Below are 23,702 nucleotides of genomic sequence, written 5' to 3'. Positions count from 1 at the left end.
CACCCCGGATGCTCATATTCAGTTCCAACACTGGAAATTTGTCAGATACAATAAAATCATGCCAAAATCAGGCTAAATCCATGTTGTCTGATCCTGGCATAAATCTGCCACATCCTTGCTTGTGTAGTTTGGCTTTAGTGGCTGAAAACTAAGGGTAGATGAAAGAGCAAATCCGTGGCTGTGGATAGGGAGAGCATGGAGTATTTTGGGAAATGCACTGTAAACACTGAATGGCTGATGTCTTTGTTGTTGTAGCTACATGGAGGACTGTGTAGCTGAGTGGTGAGTAGTGTAGTGTCAGTGTTTAATATGGTAAATCCAGTTGGAATCAGTGAGACTGAGCATGCATTAACGATGCCAATGGCCTTAGGCCCCGTCCACATGAACTTTCCTTCCTTTGATTGAGAAAATGTCTCTGTGTAGAGGAATATGGGGACATTGTATCTCTTAAAGAGAGGCATTAACACATCACAAAGCATGTGTAGTGGGCTCAGGACTAATATGATCAAAATCTCTTTCATCTTAAAAGCAGACTCCCTTTGTTTAAGTCACCCGTCTGTACCAAAGATCAAAGAAGATTGGGATGACCCAATCACCCAACCTTGCAATCAGCACATTTGTGATTAAAATAATAATAATAATAATAATAATAATAATAATAATAACAACAATAAGTTAGACTTATATAGCGCCTTTCTAATACCCAAGGTCGCTTTACAAAAAGAGGAGGGGAAGAAGAAAAAAATAAAATAGAAGAATACACTTACGCCTGCAGAGTGCAGAAGTACTGAGAGAAGAGATATGTGCAGAGCTTTGTATGTGAGCAGGAGAACTTTAAACTGAATATGGAGTGAGACAGGTAACCAGTGGAGCTGATGAAGAACAGGGGTGATATGAGCTGATTTTTTAGAATAAGAGAGGACCCGAGCAGCAGAGTTCTGAACACACTGAAGGGAGTGTATGGAGTGAAGGATAATGAAGAGAGAATTACAAAAGTCTAAACGAGGAGGAAATGAAAGCATGGACCAGAATTTCAGCATCCTTCACAGAAAGCAGGGGACGAAGGCGAGCCATATTACGTAGATGGAAAAAGGATGTTTTGGTTTTGGTCTTAATATGAGGTTTGAAGAACAGAGAGGAGTCAAGGAGTACACATAAACTGCGAAAAACTGGACAGGTTTTTACAGCAACACCATCAAAGTTAAGTGTGATATCAGAAATTTTTGAAAGAGTGGACTTGGGGCCAGTGAGCAAGACTTCGGATTTTTCTGTGTTGAGTTTCAAAAAGTTGGCATGCAACCAATGTCTCAGATCCTGAACACAGAAAATAATGGTAGAGGGGGGCAGATTGTATTTTTGGTGCTCACATATATTTGAGTATTGTCTGCATAACAATGATAATTAAGACCATGGCTGTGGATGATCTGACCAAGTGGCAGCATGTATCTGATGAATAGTTTAGGGCCTAGGACTGAACCTTGGGGAACACCTTGTGTAACAGTAATAGGGGAAGATCTGTGTGTACCAAGAGCAACAAAATGAGATCTATTGGTAAAGTAAGAGATGAACCAGGGAAGTGCTGTGTCAGTTATGCCAATAGCTGAGAGACGGGAGATGAGTATGCTGTGATTAACAGTGTCGAATGCTGCACTCAAATCTAAGAGAAGAAGAATACTGAGCGCACCAGAATCAGTAGCGAGTAGGATATCGTTTAAAACCCGCAAAAGGGCTGTCTCAGTACTGTGTTTTGTGCGGAAGCCAGACTGAAAAGGCTCAAAAACATTATTGTCCATCAGGAATGACTCTAACTGAATAGCCACCACCCTTTCTAACAGCTTAGCTAAAAAGGGGAGGTTAGAAATAGGTCGGAAATTATCAAGGTTGTCTGTGTTCAGACCAGGTTTTTTGAGAATGGGTGTAATGGCAGATGTTTTAAGGCCTATGGGGACATGACCTGAGGCAAGAGACATATTTTAACGAGATGGGAAATGGGGCTGGATGTGATGGCGGAATATTTTTTAAGAAGTGGGGTAGGAGCGGCATCGAGGAGACAGGTACAAGCGTTGGAATTAACTATAAGCTCTGATATAAGCTCTGGATCAATGGGAGAGACATTAGCCAGGGGTTTATGAGCTGGGCTCAAATGGAAACAATGCTCAGGTGAAGGAGATGAGAGGAGCTGATGGTAGATTTTAGCAATATTGTCATTAAAAAATCTATGGAAAACTTCACATTGCTCAGCAGTGTTAAAGTTCTTGATTGTTTGTGGCTGAATGAGTTTACTAACAGTAGCGAAAAGTGTTTTGGGCTTGTTACCAGAATTATTAATAAGAGATGAAATGTGTGCAGAACGGGCAGATTTTAAAGCAGTATTATAAGAAATCATGTGGTCAGTATATGCCATTAAGTGCACAGTAAGACCAGAATTCTTGAAGCGGTGCTCCAGACGCCTACCAGTGGCTTTTAAAGCACGGAGTTCAGGAGTGAACCAAGAGGAGGAGCGACCAGCAGGCACCTGTCTAGTCTTTAAGGGAGCCAATTGGTCTAGTATACCAGAAACCAGAAGTGTCATTAAAGAGAGTCAGAATGTCATCAGGACAGGACAGCCAGGAAATAGAAGAAAGTGCAGAAGACTGAAGAAGGGCAGAAAAAGATTGAGGTTCGATAGCTTTGATATTATGGAAGGAGACAGTAGATTTACTGCATTGGCGTGAAACCGAGATGTTAACAGATGCTTCAACAAGCTTGTGGTCAGAAACACCAACAATAGAGCCAGAGACAGAGGTAACAGATAGACCAGAATAACAAAATTAAATCCATTGTGTGGCCATGTGAGTGTGTGGGAAAATCAACATGTTGTGTCAAGCTAAAGCAGTCCAACAGAGACTCAAATTCAGTTGTTGTCAATGAACAGATAGCATCAACATGAATGTTGAAATCCTCTAGCATGACCAGAGCTGGACATACAGGACTGGCCAAGGTGAGTATCTCACAGAGTTCAGTGAAGACGTCAGAGAAGGTCTTTGGTGGGCGATAGATTAACAGAAACAGCACAGGGGTTGAGCTGACCAGTTTCAGAGCCATGTATGCAAATGATTTTACCTCATGAAACTCACAGAGACATACATTAAGTGAATCATCAAGAATTACAGCGAGACCACCCACTTCCCCTGTGGCCTGGGCTTAGCTAAATATCTAAAATCACTAGGAGTCAATAAATTAAGGTGGAAATGATCACGAGGTTTTTGCCATGTCTCTGTGAGGAAAAATACACTGATGTGGTTCACAACCTTGAGATCATGTAAAGGAGCTTTATCTGTGATAGAGCGGGAGTTAAGTAGTCCAAGTTTAAGTCTGTGTGACGTGTTGGAGCAGTTCATCGATGGCAGTGGGGTGGCTCGAGGGAAACCAGAGAACATTAACGTTAATTCCTGGAGAGCTGTACGGAGATGCGAAGCGCTAATTCCATATGACAGGAATAGCAGAGCCCGAAGAACAATACGCCGTAAGTCGAGGTCTGGAGGAGCGATGAATGTAGCGTGGGCGCCGGGTTATGCCAAGTGACTGACATAATTTGTACGTGGAATTGTCAAGCCGAGAATGAAAGCAAAAAGTGTGGAGTTCGCACAGCAACTCTCTCCCGCATACAGCACGATGCAGCTCAGCGCGTCGATGTTAAAAAAACTCGCAAACGGAGTCCAGAGAATCCACCGGAGAGACGTCAGACATAGAAGTTAAACAGTTGAAAAAGTAGACAAATAACCAGGGATGAGGGAGGGGGGAAGAAAAAAAATGTAAATAAATAATAATAATAATTCCAGCGACAAGCTCCAGCAACAAACGAGCACAGTACCCTCACCCGGAAGCGGAAGTCCATCAGTAGCCAATTCACCTGCACAATTCACCTCTTGGCCTGATCCAAGAGTTCCACCTTTCACACCTTGAGATGATCCCTTCAGCTGAAGGAGCGGGGCATCTGCAGGCTGACACACTCACCAATGTTGTTTAAAAACTTAATAAAGGCAGCCTCTGTCTTTCAGACTGAGCCAAACCATGGAATTCAACATTAAAAGGAAAATACATTTTTATATGAGAAATACATATTACTACCTAACACTGAGACTTCATGTGACAATTAAACTGAAATTTAATTTTAAAATTTAAATTTCTTTGTTCCTGAGCCCGCCACAATTCCTGTATATCTTTCGTTTTGTATCTTTCCTCTATTTGTACAATGATTAATTGTTTCTTAATCAATCAAACACTCAGAAACTACATGGATTGAGAAGTCCTCTCTGCTTCGTTACCTATACATGGAAACCACACTTTATTTCATATATTATTCTGTATTTGGGTTAAAATTGTTTTTTTTTTATATATATATATGCTATGTGTAAAAGACTGTGGAATAGTCCACCAGGAAACATGTTTCATTCCTAATATCTTTCTTTATAAGTGAATTAAATAATAAGGACGTGATCTGACTGAATCTCTTTGTCCTGATTCCTGGGCGAGCTCTACGTACTAAGCTCCACACTGGATCCCTTGGGGCCAATCATCCGCGGCTCTGTCAGACCTTCAGGATCCAATCAGAGCGCAGGCTCCTCCCTTGAGATGGGGCCAAAAGACCATTGAATTAGGCAATTGCAGAATGAACCTTCAGTCAGTAACACTCAGTGAGTCAGTGAGGAAGTCAGCGATTGAAATTGACTTCTGGATCCACCAACAAACAAAGGACAATTCACTCTGGCTCCACAAAGGAAAGATTCAGAAAAGGGAACTGACTACATTTTAACTATTGAACCTTCTGCAAAAAGATAGTAAGTTTGATACTTATTTATTTTGTTTTATTTCATTTCATTCATTCGTTTTCTCTATTGATCTACAAAAGCTTCCACGTTAGAACTGATCAATGGCTGGTAAACTTGATTTGGCCAATCAAGTAGACCACCCTGGACTAGTCCCCAGATTAAACATTATAATATAATAGACACTTGGCATTCATCCAGGAAGTGTGCCCGAGCAGCTGAATCTGTCCCTGTAAGTGTCAATAACCAATGTCAGCCCATGACGAGAACTCCCAGTGTCTGAATGGTTTGAGGAACCAACCCTTCACCACCATGACTCTGCTACGCTTAAAGAGCCCAGTGGATCAACCCCAAAAAGCAATCTTTCAGGTCCCCCTTATCAGCGAGAGGGCCGATTGCCCAGTACCTTCACCAGAGACCTGCATTACTAGTTTGGAGCCGATGTCCGCGAGAAGTCGCCATTGTGTACAGTAAGGCTCTCTCTCAAAGGTGCTATAAGGGTGAATGCCAAGTTGAGTCAGTTTTGATAAAATGTCACATATCTTTTAGTTACTAGTTATAATTTATCTCTTAACTCTCAGTTAACATGCTCTACATATATTATTCATTCATTAATTATCTGTAACCACTTATCCAATTCAGGGTCGCGGTGTGTCCAGAGCCTACCTGGAATCATTGGGCACAAGGTGGGAATACACCTGGAGGGGGCACCAGTCCTTCACAGGGCAACACACACACACACACACACACACACACACACACACACACACCTTCTGCGCCACCGTGCCGCCCTTCTACATATATTAATCACATGTTATTGAAGGTAAGGGTATTGGTTTGCCAGTTAGCCCAGTCTATGAAAATTTTCTAATTAATTTCCTGTTATGAATGATATGTGTTGTGTTTTTGTGTGGAATTTGCTCATTTAAGTTAAGTGTAAATTCGAGTCCAAGAACCCCATTCTTAATCTAAGGAAATTACAAACTTATACTTAAATATAGTTGTTTGCGTTACCCACTCAGTGGATTAATTAATTAGAAATTAACAAATAACTAATTAATTAACTGACTCCACTACATGAGAGAAACCTAGAGGTGTACTCCCAAATCACTCTATACTCCCTATAAAATGTACTAGGCAAACCATGAAATTGTCAAGATCCTAATAGTAATAATAATAATAATGATGATAATAATAATACCTTATATTTATATAGCGCTTTTCAAGAACTCAAATAGAGCAAGGTCCATCTGTGGCAGTGAACACACACACACACACACACACACACACACTAATGCACTAGGGGCTGTGAACACACACCCAGAGCAGCAGACAGCAATCCCCCGGCACCTGGGAAGCAATCTTCAGTTCAGTGCCTTGCTCAAGGGCACTTCAGCCATGGATGTTCCCACCAGTCTTGGGGATTTAACCGGCAACCTTCTGGTACCAAGCCCAGTCTTCTTACCATTAGGCCACATATACCCTGTGTACCAACATATACGCCTATGTGAGCTTATACACATGAATGAGGAGTTTACCTTTTTTTTTTTCTTTCCTGAAAATTTAATTTAATTTAATTGAGTTTTCTCAGCAACATTTATAACAATATTTCTAAACCTTGTGGATGAGGATTTGTCTAAGGACCTTGACTGAGGAGTTGTCTCAGCTAACCCTAACCCAGCCAAGTTAAAATAGACCTTCATTTTTGGCTGTACACATTTTGTTTATCATATCAGAAGTAAGATATTCTCCATGAATAAGGAGATATTACTTTACTAAAACCAACACAGACTTTACATGTGACTCAGTATTTTTCAGAGTGATGTCAGAAATGTGTCGATACCTTACATATATACATGCATCTTCTTTTCTGCTTTTCCATTTCAGGGTCGCGGTGGCAACAGGGTGAGCAAAGAAGCCCAGACGTCTCTGTCCCTTGCAACATCCACCAATTCCTCCTGGGGGATCCCAAGGCTTGCCCAGGACAGCCGGGAGATATAATCCCTCCAGCGTGTCCTGGGTCTACCCCGGGGCCTCCTTCCAGTTGGACGTGCCTGATATACCTCCAGTGGGAGGCGTCCAGGAGGCATCCTGATCAGATGCCCAAACCACCTCAACTGACTTCTCTCAATGTGAAGGAGCAGCGACTCTACTCCGAGCTCCTCCCTAGTCACTGAGCTCCTCACTCGATTATGGAGAGTATGCCCAGCGACCCATCGGAAAAAGCTCATTTCGGCCGCTTTTATCCGCGATCTTGTTCTTTCGGTCATTACCCAGAGCTCATGACCATAGATGAGAGTGGGGACGTAGACTGACCGGTAAATTGAGAGCTTTGCTTTATGGCTCAGCTCTCTCTTCACCACAACGGTGCGGTACAGTGACCACATTACTGCAGACGCTGCACCTATCCTACAGTCAATCTCACCATCCCTCTTCCCATCACTCGTGTACAAGTACCCGAGATACTTGAACTCCTTCACTTGGGGCAGGTTCTCACCCCTTACCTGAAGGGAGCATGCCATCTGTTTCTGGGAGATAACCATGGCCTCAGACTTGGAGGTGCTGATCCGCATACCGACTGCTTCACACTCGGCTGCAAACTGCTCAAGTGAACGCTGGAGGCCTCCATGCGAAGAAGCCAGAAGAACAACATCATCCGCAAAAAACAGAGATGCCACCTCCTGAGCTCCTCGACGGAAGCCCTCCTGCCCCAGGCTATGCCGCGCCACCCTGTCCATGAATATCAGGAACAGGAATGGAGATAAGGCACAGCCCTGACGGAGTCCAATGCCCACACGGAACAAGCTTGACTTACTACCAAGGATGCGAACACAACTCTGAGAGTACAAGGACCGTACGGCTTGCCAGAGCGACCCTGGCACCCCATACTCCCGGAGCACCTCCCACAGAATCTCTCGGGGAACACGGTGCCTTCTCCAAATCCACAAAGCATGTGTAGAGTGGAGTAGCAAATTCCCACACCACCTGTAAAGAGTTGGTTCATAGTTCCACGGCCAGGACGAAATCCGCATTGTTCCTCCAAAATCCTAGGTTCGACTATCGGACGGATTCTCCTTTCCAGCACCTTGGCATAGACTTTCCCCGGGAGGCTGAGAAGTGTAATGCCACGATAATTGGCACACTTTCTCCGGTCCCTTTTTTTGAAAATACGAACCACCACCCCAGTTTGCTAATCCAAAAGCACCGTTCCCGAGGTCCATGCAATATTGTATAGGCGTGTCATCCAAGACAGCCCCACAGTATCGAGTGCCTTCAGAAACTCTGGGCGAATCTCATCCACTCCTGGAGCTTTGCCACTGCGAAGCTTTTTCACCACCTCAGTGACTTCAGCCAAGGAAATGGAGTCTGACCCCCCAGACACTTCTGGCCCTACCTCCTGCACAGGAGGCATGTCTCTTGGGTTAAGGACTTCCTCAAAGTGCTCCTTCCAACGCCCAACAATACACTCAGTCGAGTTCAGAGTTTCACCATCCTTGCTGAGCACAGCTTGGACAGTGTTCCCCCTCCCCCTCATGAGCTGTCGGAGTGTTTTCCAGAACCTCTTTGAGGCTGCCCGGAAGTCATTCTCCATGGCCTCTCCAAACTCCTCCCATGCTCTGGATTTTGCTTCAGCAACTGCCACAGCTGCAGCCTTTTTCGCCTGCCAGTACTCATCAGCAGAATAAGAAGTTCCCCGAGCTAGCCAATCTCGAAAAGCCTCCTTCTTCCGCTTGACAGCTTCCCTCACCCCCGGTGTCCACCAATGGGTTCTTGGGTTGTCGCCATAACAGGCACCGACAAGTTTTTGACCACAGCTACATGCAGCCGCTTCCACGATTGAGGTCTGGAACAGTGTCCATTCAGAGTCCATTCCCCCTACCTCCTCTGGAATATGTGAGAAGTTCTCTCGGAGGTGAGAGTTCCATCCGGACAGAGTCATCTGCCAGCTTTTCCCAGCACACCTTCACTATACATTTGGGTTTACCAGGTCTGTCTGGCAGCTTTCCCCGCCATCGGATCCAACTCACCACCAGATGGTGATCGGTTGACAGCTCAGCCCCTCTCTTTACCCGAGTGTCCAAAACATACGGCCTCAGGTCAGAAGACACAACCACAAGTCGATCATTGACCTTTGGCCCAGAGTGCTCTGGTACCAAGTACACTTATGAGCAATCTTATGTTCGAACATGGTGTTCGTTATGGACAAGCCACGGCTAGCACAGAAGTCCAACAACATCACACCACTCGGGTTTAGATCAGGCAGTCCGTTCCTCCCAATCACTCCTCTCCAGGTTTCCCAGTCATTGCCAACGTGAGCATTCAAGTCCCCCAGTAAAATAATAGAGTCAGTGCATGGAATCCCCTCTAGAACTCCAGTCACTGCCTCCAAGAAGGCCGAATACTCTGAGCTGCTGTTCGGTGCATATGCACACACAACAGTCAAAGTTTTTCTCTCTGCAAGCCGGAGCCACATTGAGGTGACCCTCTCGTTTACTGGGACAAACTCCAGCTGTACAGGCACCAGCCGGGGACTTGAGTATCCCTCTCACCCTGTGCAACTCCTGAGTAGGAGAGAGACCAACCCCTATCGAGGAGTTTGGTTCCAGAGCCTACACTGTGTGTAGAGGTGAGCCCACCTATATCTAGCTGGTATCTCTCAACGTCACGTACCAGCTCTGGCTCTTTCCCCCCCAGTGAGGTTATGTTCCACGTACCAAGAACCAGTTTCTGCTGACAAGTTCCACGATGCCAGAGGCCCCTTCACCCCCGCTCTGTGCCCGATGGGCATTGCACCGCACCCCTACTCTGGATCTTGCGGGTGGTGAGCCCACATGATCCTCCCACGTTGCCATTTCGGGCTGATTCCGGCCGGGTTACGTGGGCTGCCCGGCCACCAGGCGCTCGCCGTTGGAATCTACCCCCAAGCCTGGCTCCAGGGGTAGGTCCCGGTAACCCTTTCCCGGGCAGGGTACACTGAATTTGAATGGGTGTACTCATAGAAATGCTTTTGGATCATGTTTGTCTGGATCTTCACTCCAGACCTGTTCGCCATGGGAGACCCTACTGGGAGCTAACAGCTCCCGACGACATAGCCCTGGAGGTCATGAGACCACACAAGCCCTTCCACCACGACAAGGCCCTGATCCAGGAAGGGTTCATGAACACTGTTTGTATGCAAATTTGCAAGTCAGCCATTGGATACCTTTATTTTTGTAGCGACAGATGGAGTAAACACAGGTGAAGGAGAGAACAGATGAGATTAGAACACACACTGGACCCAAAATGGCCATCATCTTCCAGTAGACACTACAGTCTGATACAGGAGTGGATTGGGGGATGCTGGCACAAGGGACCAAGGGGTCTAAAACAAATGAAATTGTATCAATAAAGACGGGAAGTATACATGAACTGACAAAGTTCAGACAGTATCCATTATTTTTTTTTTTTTTAGAAAACCATGTGACAGGAGTTTGATGCTGACTGATGTAGTTACTTTCTCTACTCTTTTGGGAAGGCTGTAGACAACATACTGATATATTTGTGAGGATTTTACTAATAGAGCATTGGTGAAGTCATTAGATATCTACTTTGTAATCTACTTTATGTACTGGATTTAATTCCATCAGTCCAGATGCACAGCTCTTTACACCTCTTTATTTCACGCAAGCCAATTGGCTTGTTCACCTTAGGGTCTGGCATCTTCCCAAAGGATTAGACTCAATTCACTCAAAGAGACTAACTGTATAATCAAACATTCTCAAGTGACAAACTAAGAGAAAACAGACATTTTACTGAAACTAGTTCAATCGGGTTTCCCAATATAGCACACGTTTACACCTTAAAATTGTCTCTGTAGTTTAACTGATATGACACAAGCCTAAAAGATCTTAAATAGAAACAAGACACTAAGAAACCAAACATTCAGAGAATCATTTATTCATTGTTTGTAACTGTTTGATAATTCAGAGTTGGAGCTGGACTGTGACACTGCCTGCTGAACCAATGTGCCACACATTTAGGGGAACAATCACAGCATAAAATATAGTAGACCTGAAACACACACTGAACCATGCATATTTCGTGGGAATACACATCCTTGTGTGTTATTTAGAGGAAATAATCTTAGCCCAGAACCCAGAAAATATCAGAGCCTCACCTCTAAGAATGAGCCGTGTAGCCAGTCATCCATAGTAATAAACAGTCCTATTAGGGTTATCCTTCTCCAGTCTTGCGAAGTAGTAAAAACCCAGGTCTTTTTCTGTGATATTCCTCATAAACAGATTGTATGTTTTACTGGAGGCGTTTCTCACGAAACTGATTCTTGGAAAGTTTTGACTAACAATCATTAGAAGTGTAGGGTGAATGTCATCTGAACAGTTTCTAAACCAAGCACCATCTGAATGTACGGGTATCGCCTGATCACAGTAAAGAGTGATGTTTTCTCCTGGTCTGACTTTAATCTCCATTAACGCTCCTGAGAAAGTGTAGAAAAACACAACTGAAAAACAAAAAACTCTTTAGTTGCACAACTATGTAAAATCTTATATTTCCCAATTTTCCCAAAGTTGTTTATGTATATTTGTTTTGATGCATAAAATCAATATATCAGACAAAATCAACCATGAGTATGTGAAGTAAATAGAGGTGTGAGTTATTGTACACTTTCTTTTTTTTTTAAATATTTTTAGAAACTTTTATATTATGAAAATTATTATGAAATATTTTTTTGACATCTATACAGCCCGGCAATCAAACTTTATTTTTTTTTTAATTGGCTTTACAAAATAGACTCAGTGGTCCCTTCTCAATGTTTTGGGGTTTGATTCAGAAAAGTCCAGAATACAACTGAGTTTTTTTTTTTTTTTTTTTAATCTCAGCAAACCTTTAAAAGTACAATTAGTTATAAAGATAAAATCCCTACAAATAAACATGATTTGACTCAATGGGAATTGACAGATATTAAATAATTGATGATTTCAGGCTATAAAATCCCCTCATTGCTCACTAGCAGCTCAATACAGATTCACATTGTGTCATATACTGAACAACTGCTGGCTGAGCTAGTCTGAAATAACTGACTGGGTTTAGATTCAGGTGACAATTTTACCCCATTTTCAGCAGATCTCACATCTGTTGGCAATGACACAAAATGTGAAGAGATCTGGTTTAACCATGGTAACTTTTCTTACATGTTTAGGCTAAGTCTTTTAACTTTTGAGTGTAAGGCTTTAAGACATGGGGGTGAAAGTGAATTTTCAGACATTAGAGTGAAAAAACACATTTCCATTACAGGCTTAACTGAGCATGTGCATTTTGCTGGTGACTGTCACAGTTATTTTGTGGTTTATAGGCTGCTCAACAAGCAGGACCAGGGAGATCAGATAAACCAGCACTAAGTTTCAACCATCAGACTAATTTAGACTAGCGCTAAACGTTGACCTGTTGATGTGGAAGAAGAAGATCTGCCACTTTTATCTGTCACTGTCCATCCTTTCTGTTCCTTCTCCCTCCAGATCTGGACCTTGAGAAATGAAAAGTTGCCTAGTTGTACAATTCCAGGTTTGTTTATCATTATGCGTGTGGAAGGAGCAGAGTCTCATAATGAACCATGTCCAGAAGCACCTTCCATCATCGTATGGTTCCAGAAACATGACACTGATGTTTGAGCTGCAAAGTCCCTGAATCTTAAACCCAACAAAAGACTCTTTTAGGTGAAGCTTGCAGTGAGAGTTCACAGGGCACAGGGTTATGGTTAGCTGTATGTTTAATGCTGAATGTTTGCTTTCACTGACCATGGTGCTGAATCTTCTCTACTTATTTACTGTGAACTTTAGCTGAGGGTTTTTTGTGGGGGTTGCTGTTATGATTGCTGCCTTGTTGATAAGTTATTCTTTTCATTGTTGTGTCTTAGTAAATATATTTGCATTGGTTTTTGGAATTTGAAATTGTTCATGGTGACTGTTAAGGTGCTAGAATATTGCTAAGACATCATAGATGGTTGAGAAGATGTTGTTTTCATATCCCAAGAGACTGCAATGGTGTTATTAGGAGCTTGCTATGTTTGAGATGTTTGAGAAGGTGTCAGGCTGTTGCTACTATATTCAATGCAAGTACTAAGATGTTGCTAAGCTGTTTTAATAGAATCTGAAGTGTCTGCTAAGATTTTGACAGGCAGTAGCTATGAAAGTTCAAGTCATTGCTAGAATGTTGTCATGATAGTCAGTGTGGTTGCTAATATGCTAATGATGGTTTCTAAGGTGGTGTTAGTTATTAAAAGTAATGAAACTAAAATAATTAATTTGGTCATTAATATAACATTGTAATGAAATTTGAGCCCTGCATTCAACCCCTCGGTTTCAGTGAACTCACACATGATTAGGGGCAGTGAACATACCCCTGGAGCAGTCGGCAGCCAGGTCAATTTGGGCAATTCAGCCATGGATTTGAGTGAGGTATCTCTGTCCAGTCACACCACCCTCCAACACACCCTTCACCTCTTGCCCTGTCCCTGCTTATGAAACTAACCACACACCATTTGCTAGGTTTCAGGCAAAGTTTACTAGATTTCAGTGAAAATTTTGAAGAAAACACCAAATATTAACCAGCATTTACAGTCACAAAGCATACTGTACTTTATAATAAAATAAATACTCATAGAGTAAGAAAAGCTTAAACAGTTGCTGATGAGTTCAGATGTATATATATATATATATATATATATGAGTAAAGGACAGAAAAGCTTGATTTAAAAGGGATTAAATTCTCTAAAAATAAACAGTATATTTCACACAAAATGGGCAAAAAATACATGAGGAAGGAAATACATGGACAGAGACAAAATTCCTGGGAGACACTGTGATCAGAAGAAAGGTGAGAGAACTCAAGGAAACCTGAGACAACTGAAGAAAAGACAGAATGAAGGGGAGATTGAAATCTCTCAGCCCCCTACCTTTATCTGACTGTGTCTTTGACCCACATAAGACAAAAGAACCAGCAGAGAGTGTATACCCCAGCTCCAGGTGTTGGGTGTTTACATTCATTGACTCGGATTCTACTCAGGAACAGCACCAGAGCCAACCCTTACATTTCAAATATTTTTAACAGTAAATTGTACCAAGTAAAATAAACCAGACTCTGATCTCAACCTGAAACAATTCCAACTGACTGTGGTACCTTCTCTTATTGAATGGAGTTCTGAGTTTTAACCTCAGAATATGTGCAGAAATCAGAGTTCTCCACTCGTTTCTTCTTCAGTCGTTTGTGTCCACCACTCAGGACCTCCAGCGAAGCGTAACAGAGATCCTCTTCTCTGGCCTGCAAGTATTTAATTATCAAATATAATATTTGTTATTAACTAAAACCTAAAGGCAAAGTCTTCATAGAAGTGAACTGCTTTAATGGAGCTTGCTACACTTTAATGTGTACAGTCACTGCTTAGTTTAATTGATGGCAATATTGACACTGTTGAAACAAAACCTTGTATCTTCAAAATGGTAACATACTGCAGGTGCCACTTTAACAAGGACACAATCCAAGTGAGCAATAATATGTGTGAGATAGACAGAGAGGTAAAATTGACAAGGGATGGTATGGTCCCATGTTTGCAATTGCATTTCAAGATTCAAGAAAGAAAAATACTTGTTATTTTACCTTAGCCCCGGGGCAATAGCCTAGACATGCCCCTGATGGGAAAGCATGCATTACAATGGCTGGTCGCATTCCCCAAATATGAGGCAGTCCCATAGCAGTCTTCACCAGAGAAAGAATAAATGTGAGGCTTGAGGAGCTGGTGACTGAGATAGAAGTGGGGTTTCACTCTGGCTACTCGTAGAAGTAGGAGAAGCCAGGTCTGCACTGCAGAGCTTGTACTTTTTGAAGCAGTGGGGAAGCAGACATGATGACGGCAGATTCAGTTTCCCCAAACATGAAGAGGTAACACTGGTTGCAATGGGAGGTGAAGCAGGAGAGAGCAGAGGCCGCGCTCAGATCAGGAGCAGGAACACACTGAAGAGTTTAGAGCAGTTGAAGCAGGAAGCAGGCGTGGCAATGGCCGAATGAAGCCCCAAAAATGAGGCAGTCTCATAGCTGCTTGGCCGGAGAAGGGGGAAATAGGAGGCTCAGTGAGCTTGATGACGGCCAAACGCTGCTCCAAATATGAGGCAGAGGATGAAACCAGAAATTAACCCAGAGCAGAGCAGCAAGCTGACATTTAAAACAGTAAAGTCAAGATCTGTCCCATTTGTCAAATTCAGCAAGTTAGTCAAATGCAGAAGTTTGTAGTTTGTTTTTACACTTCAATTTTAACCTGGAATTTGGATTGTGCTTTCTGATAGATGGTGTTAACACATCTCCAACAGCAGCTCAAACTGGCCTAGTTTCTGAACTATTCAGAAATACAATACCTCCCTCAGAACAAGAGGAAGACGAATCAGAAGAAGAAACCCATCACTTGATAATGTCCTACCACCTAGTTGTAGTAATTCTTTACATATTTGATGTGGAAAATCATTAAAAACAGAAGAGTAAAAAACATTGGGACACAAGAATCAGTTTGAAATTAAGTCTCAGCACTCACCAGAGAAAGAGAGAAGCGTGGATCTGTTTCCTTCAAGATAACCCCCCAGGATTTTTAGGATGTAAAGCACAGTAGTACACTCCCCGCTCAAATTCTGAGATGTTCTTTACATTAAGGTCATAACTTGAAAAATTCCATTTGAAATAGTAATGAGGTTTGGAATCTTCAGTCAAATAAAGAACAGGAGGCCGAAGCTGGTGGGAGGATCTTCTCACCCACATTATTTGAAACTTTGCTTTGGCTTGTGTATTCTGTAAAGTAATAAAGTATATCACAGTCACAGTTGAAAGTAATATCATCTCCTGGTCTCACTTTCATTTCCACTGTTTATCCTGAGACACTGGAGATCAACACACCTACAACACAACATTAAAACTGAGGTTAAATTAAATATATCTCAGAAAAAGTGAATCTTCTTAATGTCCCTGTAGTTTCTTCTGAACTGAAAACTGAAGAACATTCACCAGGAGTGTGTTCCTCTTCACTGCAGTAACATTCTCTACTCTTCAGGCCAAACATTCAGCTGGAATCTCAACCATTGCAGTGAGGATTTATTGGCATTAAGCCATGAATACATTAGTAGGCTTTTTGGTCATCTTGCCCACAATTCACATTAGACATGGTGACTTTAGGTGTAGAGTTATACAACATGAAGTGGTGGTTTCACAAACAGGGATTAAGCCTAATCCTGGGCTACACAGCATTTTGTATTTTGATTTTCCATTGAAATGAGGGTATAGTTCAGGACTAGGATTAATCCCTGACTAAGAATCCACCCCAAATAGCTGCCAACACTAATATTTGTTTCTGCAACCCTAACCCTAAATTCTTCCAAAAGTGTAGAAATGTTTACTGCAGTGAAGAGGAACACACTCCTGATTAATGTCGTTTTGCTCAAAAGAAAGTCTGGGTTGTGAGGTGTGCAAACACTTTTGGGAGAAATATCTTAAGACATAAGTAAGGAATTTCCCAAGTCTCCTGATCTGTTCAATATCAACATTAGAGCAATAATAGAGAAGGTCCACTATGAGATGAATTTGAACAAATAGAAAAGTTTACTTACAGATGAGAGAAAATAGAGCTGCTTTTGATCCCTCCATTTCAGAGACTGCTGCTGAGGGGCTGATGACATTGAGGGTCTTTGTTGCGAGGGGCTGAGCTGATTGGTCAATGTCAGTGGAAAATTTCTTGTAATCTACATCATCAGCGTTTGTCAGGTGTGAACGTAACCACATGCAAAAACAGTTTCGGCTTCGCACTGGTCAACTCTCTTTAAAGAATATTGGAAAGACACCTTTCTCACAGCTGATTGTTCTGCTGGACTGTTAATTGGAACATTTCAGTTCCGGTCTGAGTGTGTTATGATCAGATTGGATGGGGGGCCTGAAGGGGGCTTTGTCAAGTCTCTTCAGAATTAGAATCACTTTATTTCACCAAGTATATTGGAAATACATGTTCACACATGCATAACATTTCACAAGAAAAACAAGCCCGACTGGCACAGAAACTACTAAGTATCAAACTAAGTGAATCTAGAATATAGTATAAATAAAATGGGCAAAACATGTCATATGCAAGGGGCTAAAGTGGATGTGTGATAATAGTACATATGCAGATGACATTATGTCATATAATATATATTCATATATAGCTGTGAAGGTCTAGTCAGTGGTTGTGGATAAGGAGAACACAGACTAGTTGGAGAAATGCGCTGTAGAGCTGCTGTTGTGATGGTTGGTAATGTAGCATGTAAAGATCACATGGAACTGGTGGCACTGAGTATGCTTTAACAGTCCCAGTGGGGCTAGGTACAGCCGTGGTCACCAGGGAGACCAGTGTGGATTTACGTTTGTTGATGGTTAAGTGTATGGAATGACTGTAAATCTAGCTTGGAGGGGGTGGGTCTGGGATGACAGACTTCACTGTTGAGCCTTCTGGAGGTGTCGTGGGCTTAATTCAGCGAAACACTGATGATGGGAGGTGCCAATTTGATGACCTCTGTGAAGAGCTAGTGATGCAGTGGGTGGTTTGGGTTCTCATGCGATGGGCTCAATGATTAACGGTAGGTGTTAAGGCTATCTGGTTGCTGATTGGATCATGAATGTCCACAGCAACCATAGGGTGTAACTGTAGGATTGGAACAATAGAAATGATGTGGCTGCTGGTAGGAAGAGAGTGGGGCAGACCCTATGTGATGCTCTAATTGATTGGCATAGGATATTTTACATCATATCTTGTGTATGATTATTTATTTATGCCACTCTCTGGCATATATAAATGTGCTACAAATGTGCTATAAAAATCTATTATGTACACGATATTACAGAATTATAAAACAGGAATAAAAAATGTAAATACTTTATAGTTGTGCAAATATCCATATTAAAAAGAGCAGATAAAACATCTGTTCTGCAACATCTGCTCTGCAACATATAACAAATATAAGTTGTCTGTTCTGAGATGCTGGTTCTCAGGTTGAAGTTAAACGTTTAAAATGCAAGGTGTCCACTGTTGTTGATGAGTGCTACAGCTTTGGGGAAGAGGCTGTTGACGTGTCTGGTTGTCCTGGTTTTGATGGCCTTGAGTCTCCTCCCTGGGAGAAGTGGCTGGAAAAGGTAATGTCCAGAATGAGAGGAGTCAGCTGTAATTGGTCCCAGAGCTTTTCTCACCTTTTGTATGCTGAAAAGCTTGTAAAAATCCTGCTTTTTGGGTGGGAAAGCCAGAGTGGTTATGGAGGCGGAGGTTGGGGAGGAGGGTTGAGGAGTGGCAGAGAAAAGCTGAATGTTTCAGTGTATTCAAACATACAGCAGAACTCATTCAGGTTGTTGGTGAGCTGGTGGGGAATTTCTCACCCTTTAAGAAATCTGTGATCTCTTAGAGACCTTTCCAGACTGAGGCTGGGTTGTTAGCAGCAATATGGCTGTTTAGATTTTCTGAGTTTTCCTTCTTTGCTGCTTTAATCCCTTTCTCCAGCTTGTATTTGGCCACTTTATAACAAATGAAGTAAACAAACACAGATTTGTCAGTTTTTTAGTTTTTAGAAACTTCATTTGGATGTTGCCTAGAAGTGAAAATCTGTTTAGAACAGAAAAGAGAGAAAGAGCTCAAGCTCAGACTTTCATTGGGACATCTGTGTGAGTATGTTCATCCTATTCAAATATGTTTTCAAATCTATTCAAATAAGATTTGGAGAATAGTTTTGACCATGTGCCTAGACACATGTTGTGGAAGGAGTATGAGGTTTGGAGGATTTTGTTGTGGGGATCTAGTCCCTGTACAAATGCAGTGAGCGCTGTGTCCCAATGCTTGGCCTTAAATCACGGCTGTTTCAAATGTGTCCTGGTCTCAGACAAAGGTATATCTTATCTACACTCTTGTTTGTGTTAATGGGCAGAATATCAAGTTTCAGACTGAACTGGAATTTAGTCAGTTGAAATAATCTGAATTAACTCTATTATTACAATGGAGAAATAGGTAAACTAAAACAGCCCAGGTCAGTATCTCAAGTTTAACCCCTAGTCTGAGAGTTCCAGGTCAGATCTGAGATCAGTCAGTAAATACGATCAGACCAGCAGGATGTTAGTGTGGGTTTCCTGTTTAGCGAGGCTCTCTGACTCTCAGTGTGGGGGAGGAGTATCACACACTCTTGTTTATCTAATTTCACATTTATATTGATGCCATTTAGAGCAAAGAAACTTCCAGGGCCCAGGACATATTTCCCCTTCAGATAATAAAGAATATTCACAAGAGAACCCACTAAACCTCATACTACTGCAGTAACTTCCACAGCACGAGTAAAGGCACGTGGCAGTAGTTTTTAGAAATTTGCCATGAGGGAAGAGTTTTTCTTTTATTCTATAACTTGTGTAAAATCAACATATCCTGATTCTGAGTTTAAACTATCATAAGTATGTGACATCATACTTATTACATCCCTGGCATAAGCATTTCCTGGTACGATCAGAAGGGTTAGTCCCCTAAAACTAGAACATATTTTGGATTTCCTCTGTCGTATGACATCAAAAAAACAACTATTTTACTAGGTCTTTAAGGACTAGACTATTTACATTGACAGCATTGGGCCCATACTCAGATCCAGACATATGCAGCATTTTAATGATTTCACACATCTCAGTGAATGCAGAATTAGCCTTACTCTAGGATACTTACAGTTATAGCACTGTGATCCTGATGTAGCAGGCAGTCAAACCCCAGTCCCCTACTATTTGGTGGACAGTGCTGTTACCCACTACACTACACTGACCACAAGACATTTGCGTGAGTGAGTGAATGTGTGAGTGAGTGAGTACCTTTAGGTGGAGGAGAGGACAGATGAAATTAGAATACACACTGGACCCAAAATAACAGTCTGATACAGAGTGGACTAGTACACTCTTAACACTAAAGGTGCTAAAAAGTGTTCTTTGACCGATCCCATAGAAGAACCACAATTGGTTCCCTAAAAACCATGTTTGTTTAAGGGATGTGTGGTGTGAAGAACCTTTCAAAGGCTTAAAAACCCCTTTATCAAACTTAAGGTCCTTTACCCATACATATATTGGCAAGAAATGGTTCTTTATGGAACCAATAGTGGGTCTTGTATGGCATTCCTCAAAGAACGTTTTGCAGCGCCTTTATTTTTAAGAGTTTAATAAAGAGGGAAAATAAACTTCAGGCATAGTTCATTATTTAATTTTTTAAGAAGACCATGTGACTGGAGTTTGATGCTGACTGGCGTAGTTACTGTCTCTACACTTTTGGGAAGTGGGGACAATGTTAAAAGAAAATGAAGAATACTTTATTTCACTAAATGCAGTAATACTCAAAACAGTGAAATAAACCATGCTCCCTGATCTCAACAACCTGAAACTAAATAAGCTCCAACTGACTATGGTACTTTCACATTTCAATGAAGTTCTACATTCTTTGATATTTAACCTTAGAATATGTGCAGAAATCAGAGGTCTCCACTTGTTTCTTCTTCAGTCGATTGTGCCCATCACTCAGGACATCCAGTGAAGCGTAACAGACGTCCTCTTCTCCAGCCTGCGGGGATTTTTTCACATAATATTCATTTACAATAAAATTTACTGTAGCTTATTGTATGTTTACAGTCACTGCTCAGTTTAACTGATGTGGACATTGACAGTGTTTAAGCAATCTTTCTATCTTCCAAACAGTAACATTCTGAAGTAAGTTTTGGAGAATTTGTCTTGGTTTGTGCAGAAACATTTAAAACGAAGTGTCATACCTCATTACGGTTCCTCATTTTCAAGTTCCCTCGGACTACTGTAGGATCAGCTGTTATGTTGGGGAAGGACATAAGGGGGTGCAATAAAGAGTCTGCTGTTCTTCATTTCATTTGCAGAGATGACCATTATATAGGGGAATATTTACAAATCAAGTGATTTTTTTTTTTTTTTTACAGAAGAAGTACCTTTATTTCTGTAGCAACATATGTAGTAAACCCAGATGGAGGAGAGAAGTAAGGAGAGGACAACACACACTGGACCCAAAATGACCATCAGCTTCCAACACGAACTACATTCTGATCCAGGAGCAGTGGGAGTGGACTGGAAAGTCATAGGAGTGGTCTGGGTGCGCTTGACCCATGGAATAGTGGGGTCTGAAATAAGAGAGTTGTAATAATTTACTACAAGAGCTGTGATACTCTCTGCAAATATAAGCAGGTTTTTCATTTAAAACTGAAACCACTTTTATGTTCAGCACCTTTACCCTTTAATTTATTTGCCTGAGTTTAATCAGTTTTAGTTAATGTTTACTTTTGAAAATGAACTCTCTGACCAACTGAGGGCCTGGCTCTGTTCACAAAACACAGGAAAATAAAATGAAAAAAAAATAAATAACTTTGGAAAGGAATGTTTATGAAGCAGATATTTGTGGCTTTTATTTCAGCAAATACACAAGAATCAGTTTGAAATGACGTCTCAGCACTCACCAAGGAAAGAAAGAAGAGTGGCTCTGGTTCCTTCACGATAACCATTTGCTGGGAATACAATCCCAGTTTCTGATCTTGAACCCTCATATCGAGCGCAGTAGTACAGTCCCAGCTCTGATTCAGAGATGTTCTTCACTAGAAGATCATAAGTATTGTTTGAAACATTTTTCCTAATAGAGTAATGTGGAAGCTTTGAGTATGAAGTCAAATGAAGGACAGGAATTTGAAGCTGCTGGATGGACCTTTTCACCCAAACTATTATAAATTTGTACTCTGTAGAACAGTCACAGTGGAGAGTGATATTGTCTCCTGGTCTCACTTTCATCTCCATGAATGCTCCTAAGACACTGGAGATCAACACACCTGCAACATAACATTAAAACTGAGGTTAAAGAAAAGACTGTCTCAGATAAGTGACTCTTCTTTAAGCAGATGATAGATGATATTTTTACTTTAAAATTACAGCTTCAAAACTATCATGCGCCACTGAGCTGTAAATGGGAGAAGTGTTGTTGCTACTCAACGGTGCGGAGACTGCAGGACAGTGCTGTAAAAGTGGATTACAGTCTGCAACTGTAGGGGGACCCAGGAGCAACGATACCAAATCTTACCTAGTATTTATTTTGAATGATTTTGTAGTTTCCTCTGATTTGAAGAACATTCAGGAGTGTGTTCCTCTTCACTACAGTAACAGTCTCTACTCTTCTGGGAAGGGTTTACATGAGCAAACTACTGAGGTATTGATGTAGGTTGTTTAGTTCTGGCACCAAATCCCACCACAGAAAAAGTGAATGGAGCTCTATAACTCCAGTAAATTCACCATGTTGTCATGCTCTGGCTCTGTCTAGTGTATTCCTGCTGCCTGTCTCCCTTGTTTGTCTCCCTCTATTTTTGTCTCTACTTAGGTTCCGCCTAGTCCTCAGTGTCTCCACTGGTAATCCTGATTTTTAATCCTGCCTCCATCAGTCCACGCGGTCCTGACACATGTCATGTATTGGGGGAGTATATTTAAGTGTAATTTGGCATAGGGTCTGGTGAATCATCCAGCATCAGTACATGACCTCCACACTATTTACACTGTTGCCACCAGATCCTCACAAATGTTTATTTGTCTAATGTTAACCCTTCCCAGAAGAGTAGAGACAGTTACTGCTGTGAAGAGAAACACACTTCTGATGAATGTCCTTCAGTTATATTTATTCCTTCAGAATAGAATTTGGGTTATGAGGTGTCCAAACACATCTGATCATAAACAAATGTGCAAAACCACATCATGCACTGATTTTAATACAGTTAATATCATAAATGAGAATTTTCTAAGCCTCCGTTAAAGATATGAACAACAATAGGGAAGGTCCACTATGCGATGAACATGAAGAAATAAGAAGGTTTACTTACAGATGAGAGGAAAAAGAGTTGCTCTTGATCTCTCCATCTCAGAGACTGCTGCTGAGGGGCTGATGACACTGAGGGTCTTTGTAGCGAGGGGCTGAACTAATTGGTCCACGTCAGTGGAAATTTTGCCTTCTAGAAGTGCATTGGGTTGAAATGTGCTTCAACAAGTGACCAATGAGAGGAAGGCCACTCCCACTTTCCGTTTGTCATTTTTACATGTAGGTTTACCCTCTGTCCTCTGTCCTGTGCGAAGGCTTTGTCTCCAGACACAGGCTGCCATTAATATTAGAGCAAATATGCCACAAACTAGTCACATGTGTTCTGACAGGTCCCTTCTCAAGAGTGTGGTGTTTGATTTAGTAAAGTCAGAATATACTCTGTCTCAGCTGTGTCCAGTGATTCCACATAGGTCCTGGATGCATCTGGACCCCTGATCAGGATAAAGTGGTTATTTATTAATTAATAAATAACAAACTAAAAAGTTAATTAATTAATAGCTTTATATGTATAAATTGATAAATAAATGAGCTTTTACTCTGGAGGTTGTATGTGTTTCGTGGGGCCAGGATGAGTTGGAGTGTGTGATTCAGAAATATATTTTCTCTGACAATGTGTATTTTACTGCTGTCTACCATAGCATATAGTGTGATTTTGATGCTTGTGTGCTGAAATCAACATTAAACAACATAAACCAGATTAGAGCTGCATGGGATTCATTTAGGACTAAAAAGATTTTAAAGAGTTATTAAGATCTCTTTCTTAAACATATGTTGTGAAATATACAACTTGCATTTTGCCTTGATTTTCGTTCTTATTAAAGTCAGTTTACACCCTTGATGAACATCCTGGCTTTGTGTGTGTGTGTGTGTGTGTGTGTGTGTGTGTGTGTGTGCGTTTGTTGTGGTTTTCTTTGAAACTGAATGCAGGTTATGTTTGTCTCTGTATCTTAAAGAGATGGTTGTCT

The 23,702-nt window shown here is 41.6% G+C and overlaps 1 protein-coding gene across 1 annotated transcript; it reads right to left on the bottom strand.

Moving 5' to 3' along the window:
* Positions 1-14,630: 14,630 nt before the first annotated feature.
* Positions 14,631-22,771, bottom strand: LOC136676648 (uncharacterized). The gene is made up of 6 exons (XM_066653788.1): positions 22,742-22,771; positions 21,344-21,706; positions 20,822-21,010; positions 20,636-20,685; positions 20,323-20,430; positions 14,631-14,813 (listed from the first exon to the last, which is right to left on the bottom strand). Exons 2-6 carry the CDS (start codon positions 21,672-21,674, stop codon positions 14,631-14,633), a joined length of 861 nt encoding a protein of 286 aa, XP_066509885.1. The 5' UTR covers positions 21,675-21,706; positions 22,742-22,771.
* Positions 22,772-23,702: the final 931 nt, after the last annotated feature.

Source organism: Hoplias malabaricus, chromosome 2, assembly GCF_029633855.1.
Source record: "Hoplias malabaricus isolate fHopMal1 chromosome 2, fHopMal1.hap1, whole genome shotgun sequence".
Classification (NCBI taxonomy): domain Eukaryota; kingdom Metazoa; phylum Chordata; class Actinopteri; order Characiformes; family Erythrinidae; genus Hoplias; species Hoplias malabaricus.
Note: the sequence above shows the minus strand (reverse complement) of the source record. Positions and strands in the feature narration are given on the sequence as shown.

Coding starts and splice junctions, on each gene's coding strand:
- LOC136676648 (XM_066653788.1), bottom strand. CDS start 21,674: ATGGAGATGAAAGTGAGACCAGGAGACAATATCACTCTCCACTGTGAC. Junction 21,011..21,343: donor CACTCTTCTTTCTTTCCTTG/GTGAGTGCTGAG, acceptor CTCTTATTTCAG/ACCCCACTATTCCATGGGTC. Junction 20,431..20,635: donor AAATGAGGAACCGTAATGAG/GTATGACACTTC, acceptor AAATCCCCGCAG/GCTGGAGAAGAGGACGTCTG.